This window comes from Sus scrofa, chromosome 15 (genome assembly GCF_000003025.6).
Source record: "Sus scrofa isolate TJ Tabasco breed Duroc chromosome 15, Sscrofa11.1, whole genome shotgun sequence".
Lineage (NCBI taxonomy): Eukaryota > Metazoa > Chordata > Mammalia > Artiodactyla > Suidae > Sus > Sus scrofa.
In genome coordinates, this window is record NC_010457.5 from 31,912,847 (window position 1) to 31,917,986 (window position 5,140).

A 5,140-nucleotide genomic window follows, 5' to 3' on the forward strand; every position below is an offset into this window, starting at 1 on the left:
GAGTAATTTTAAAAAAAGAAACTGCAACTTTTCAGGTTTTGTAATATTAAAGAATATCTGTAATTATTTGAAACTATTTGTATTAAAATGCTGCTCCCTTTCCAGCTACAAAAAAAAAAAGATAATTGTATTCAGAGCAAAATATACTGATAAGATATAATCTCAAAAATACTTTAGGGAGTTCCCGTCGTGGCGCAGTGGTTAACGAATCCGACTAGGAACCGTGAGGTCGCGGGTTCGGTCCCTGCCCTTGCTCAGTGGGTTAACGATCCGGCGTTGCCGTGAGCTGTGGTGTAGGTTGCAGACGCGGCTCGGATCCTGCGTTACTGTGGCTCTGGCGTAGGCCGGTGGCTACAGCTCTGATTCAACCCCTAGCCTGGGAACCTCCATATGCCGCGGGAGCGGCCCAAGAAATAGCAACAACAACAACAACAAAAACAACAACAACAACAAAAAAAGACAAAAAGACAAAAAAAAAAAATACTTTAGACTTCCTTCTATGTTGCCTATTTTTTCCCTATATTACACTGACAGAATGAAAGCAAAGTAGAAACGTCAGCAATAGATTAGTATAATTTCCTGAATTATTAAATAAATAAGCCTCTTATTTTTTTATTTGGGGTAATAGCTGTTCTTACATATTAGTTCCACATAGACGAAGCACTTACTGTTGGATAATTAGTGATGATATTTTTATCAATACCCATATATACTACTCATATTTATATGTAGATCCTTTCAACCAATATACATATATTTATATTAGTAAATTCCAGGCTTCATAATAATATGAAAAGCATAGCCCTAGCTTCATACACATCATGAAAAAGAACCTAAATAATAATGCATAAGTATATGCGACCAGGGGTGAACTTTACTAAGGTATTGAAAACATCAGAGAAAGAGCATATGTAGTTCCAATAAAAGGTAGTTGCAGAAAAATCTCCCTGTGCATTGCTTTCGTACACCATATCATTGACACAAAATTTTATAAATCCTCTGAATTTGTATTTTAGAAAAGGAGACTTTCTTTCTCCCCCCCCCGCCCACTATACAACATGTGGATCAAGTTATTCTTACATGTATACCTCTTTCCCCCACCCTTTGTTCTGTTGCACTATGGGCATCTAGACATAGTACTCAATGCTACTCAGCAGAATCTCCTTGTAAATCTATTCTAAGTTGTATCTGATAACCCCAAGCTCCCAATCCCTCCCACTCCCTTCCTCTCCTGTCAGGCAGCCACAAGTCTCTTCTCCAAGTCTATGATTTTCTTTTCTGAGGAGATGTTCATGTGTGCTGGAGATTAGATTCCAGTCATAAGTGATATCATATGGTATTTGTCTTTGTCTTTCTGACTCATTTGACTCAGTATGAGAGTCTCCCGTTCCATCCATGTTGCTGCAAATGGCATTATGTCCTTCTTTTTTATGGCTGAGTAGTATTCCATTGTGTCTATATACCACATCTTCCGAATCCAATCATCTGTTGATGGACATTTGGGTTGTTTCCATGTCCTGGCTCTTGTGAATAGTGCCACAATGAACATGCGGGTGCATGTGTCTCTTTGAAGTAGAGTTTTGTGACTTTCTTTTCAATGCAGCTGTTCCCAAGCAGGGAAATAAAAACAATCTTATAACTTAATATGGCCTCGAGAAAATGAAGAAAATATTCTACATATTCTCAGTGAGGTTTTGTAGGCAGGGACAAAAAAAAAATGTATAAATTTACCAGAGGCATGTTTTACCATGTCTATATTTAAAAAAAGAAAAGAAAAGAAAGAAAGAAGAATAAATTAAACGCTAAATAATACTCCATGTGGTGTATTTTCCCCCAAAGGCAGCCAACCGTCTTCCCAATACATTCAAATGTAAGGGTTGTTCAAAAGGCAAGTATATGAGCTTAGCAGTGCGTTTGCATCACCCAAAAATTTATTGGTATCAGAGTGTGTTGCTAGACTTTTCTGGAATCACTGCGTATGAGATTTAATGGAATGTTCACTGAAATATGGAGGCTCCTCCCCACGTATTACCAAGGTGAAAACCCTACTTATAAATGATTTTCAAATGTGTGGTATTTTTATCTTCATGATTTTATTGCCCATTTTATGAATAGGGGCATACATCATTTCATCGTGCTTTGCTTTATGGAGTTTTTTACAAATTGAAGCTCCGTGGCAACCCTGCATCAATCAAGTCTTTGGATGCTGTTTTTCCAATGTCATTTGCTCACTTCGTGTGTCTGGGTCACAACTGTGGCCGTTCTTGCAATATTTCAAACGTTCTGATTATTGCTGTATTTGTTACAGCAATCTGTGATCAGCGATCTTTCCTTTTACTACTCTAATAGTTCTGGCATTCTTTTTTTTTTTTTTTTTTTGTCTTTTTGCTATTTCTTGGGCCACTCCTGCGGCATATGGAGATTCCCAGGCTAGGGGTCCAATTGGAGCTGTAGCCACCGGCCTATGCCAGAGCCACAGCAACTCGGGATCCGAGCCGAGTCTGCAATCTACACCACAGCTCATGGCAATGCCGGATCGTTAACCCACTGAGCAAGGGCAGGGACCGAACCCGCAAACTTATGGTTCCTAGTCGGATTCGTTAACCACTGCGCCATGACAGGAACTCCAGTTCTGGCATTCTTTAACAAGAAAACATTTTTTAATTTAAAAAAAAGGACACAATGAACTTCTTTGCCGAACAGATACTGACTCCCAGACTCTGAAAAACATATGGTTTCCAAAGCAGACAGGGCGGGGGTGGGGGGATGTGCTGCAGGTTTGGGGTGGAAATGCTACCTAATTGGGTGGTAATGATCATGATACAATGATAAATGCCGTGAAATTCAATGAGTTAAAAAAAGAAATTGCTTGCTTATCTACATCCTCGTCACAAACTCTCAGCAGAGGAGTTTAGGAAATGAAGAGTTTGAGAAATCAAACAACCTCGTGGACAGTGACATTCACAAAAATAAAACACCTGGGAGTACATTCTGACCCAGCAGGTCAAAGACCCAGATTCGGAAAACTGAAAGAACTTGGTGAAAGACACTGAAGGCAGTACAAAGAAATGAACCGCTCAAGGAGTTCCCATTGTGGCTGTGCGCTGTGTTGTGTTAGGGTCACACTGATGAGACTTGGCATGGGGTTGGGGGTGAGCTGGAGCAGCCCAGAGGTACCCCTGGGGAGCTTGGTGGAAGGAGGAAGCCCGGCGAAGGGGACCCCAGGAAGTGACCTCACTTCCCTGGCAACAGAGCCCAACAGAACTTGGAACCTGGGTGGCCAGGCACCCACTTCTCCAGGAAAGGACAGAGGAAGGATGGACTTGCTCTGTTGCGCCCCCATCTCCCGAGGCCGAAGCCGCAGGAGAGGGCCCAGAGGAGGAAACCTCATCGAAAGCAGCAGACGATGGATCAGCACCCAGGGCAGACGCCTTCGGGCCTTTGCCCGCAGGGGCCCAGAGGTAACACAGGGAGAGGGAGCTCCAGCCCAGCGCAGGGACCTCTCTGATCCCACACGGTAGCCCCGTGTCCCCTCCTGGGATGCCTGTGTGCAGAGGGGGGTGTGAGGGGTGGGTCTGCCTCGAGCAAGAGCAGCCTGATGGGGTTGGATGTCCCTGGGGCATGTCCACACCCCAGGACAAAGCTGGCTGATTGAGAGCCGGGCCGAACCCTGTGTGTGAGCTGTACCCCCGGCCCCCCGGGGACGTCTCATTCCTCATGGGGGGTGGTTTCGGAGCAGACAAGCCCTCACCTGATCTGGGAGCAGAAGGTCAAGGGGCAGAAGAAGCAGAGAGAAGATAATGGCCCCACAGGGCTCTGACCCCTTGGGCCCGGGCTCCCTGCCCCTCACTCTCATTGCAGAGCCCCCCACCTGAGACCCGCCAGGAGCTGGGCGAGGAAGGCAGAAGGTCTCCAGTTGAAACGCCCCCCAGGCCGCCCCCCAGGGGCCTCTCCCGGGCTCACAGGGAGCTCAGAACATCCGGCTCTGGGACCGAGGACAGACACCACCTGGGCCTGAGAGCCCTGGATGGCCTGGCCCCCCCTGAGGCCCAGCCTGAAGGTGAGAAGATGGGGACGGGGCCCTGTGGGGGTGCGGGGAGCTGAGTTCCGGGCCACATGGCGGGGAGACCCCAGAGGATGGTGCTGGGCCAAGGAACAAAGACTCACCCCTGCCACCCACCTGGTGGACTGCACACCAGAAGCTGCTGGGTGGGGACTGGACTGGAAGGTTCTGGGAAGACTGCTCTCCTTGGGAGAGCACATGGCAAGGCAGGCATGCAGGGACGCTTTTCTCCTCTCACAGCTCCCGCAGGAGACCCGCAGCCAGAGGCGAAGACACCACCCGGGCAGGACGAACCTGCAGCCTCTCTGGCCCCAGCCCCAGACACTGACGGGCATTTTCCTCCACTGGAGGAAAACGGTTCTCCGGCTCCTGCAGGAGACCAAGGGCCACAGGAGAATCCAGCAGCAGCCCTGCAGGAAGAGCCTGCACTGACTGCTCCAGCGGCCCCTAGACTAAGTCCTGAGCTGGCTCAGGCAAGAGCCCCAGGCCAATTTCCAAAACCACCTTCCCCAAGGCCCCCTCCGCCCCTGCAAGTGCCCTCCCCAGCAGCTCCCCAAAAGCCCCACTCACCCTCTCCCCCTCCCGAAATGTACTCTCCTTCCCCTCTCGCCATTTGTCTTTGGATGTGTATTGATTTCCTATTTCTCTTCCATGTTATGTATGGTGTAATTTACTTCATGTTTTAGAAATAAAATTTGCAAGTTGCACCGTGTCCCCTTTGCATTGGGGTGTTAGACAGGCTCCCCTTCCTCCAAGCCCCCTGGACCAGGAAATGATGGGGGAGGGGACTTCATGGGATCCAAGAGGGACTATGGGCAGAAGATGAGGAGACACGGGACAGGCAGGAAACGTCGTCCCCGATGTCCACTAGCTCACCCAGGGCCTTGGAACATCCTGGGAACTGAAGGGATGGCTTCCTCCACACTGAGTGGGAAACCCATCCAGAGCCCTGAGAACCACACAGGCATCAGGGATTCTGGAGCCTGGGCTGAGAGCCTCATGGAGACAGGTCCTGAGGCCAGCAGATCTTAAGGATGCTTAAGGATAAGGCATTACTTCAGCTGTGGCTTAGTTTGC

The 5,140-nt window shown here is 48.1% G+C and overlaps 1 protein-coding gene across 1 annotated transcript; it reads left to right on the forward strand.

The window, feature by feature from the left end:
• On the forward strand, positions 2,897 to 4,767 carry LOC100521754 (basic proline-rich protein-like). Its single transcript, XM_021075600.1, has 3 exons — positions 2,897 to 3,461; positions 3,862 to 4,060; positions 4,304 to 4,767. The coding sequence occupies exons 1-3, from the start codon at positions 3,069 to 3,071 to the stop codon at positions 4,747 to 4,749; spliced, it is 1,038 nt and encodes a 345-aa protein (XP_020931259.1). The 5' UTR covers positions 2,897 to 3,068; the 3' UTR covers positions 4,750 to 4,767.

Coding starts and splice junctions, on each gene's coding strand:
- LOC100521754 (XM_021075600.1), top strand. CDS start 3,069: ATGAACCGCTCAAGGAGTTCCCATTGTGGCTGTGCGCTGTGTTGTGTT. Junction 3,462..3,861: donor TTGCCCGCAGGGGCCCAGAG/GTAACACAGGGA, acceptor CTCTCATTGCAG/AGCCCCCCACCTGAGACCCG. Junction 4,061..4,303: donor CCCTGAGGCCCAGCCTGAAG/GTGAGAAGATGG, acceptor CTCCTCTCACAG/CTCCCGCAGGAGACCCGCAG.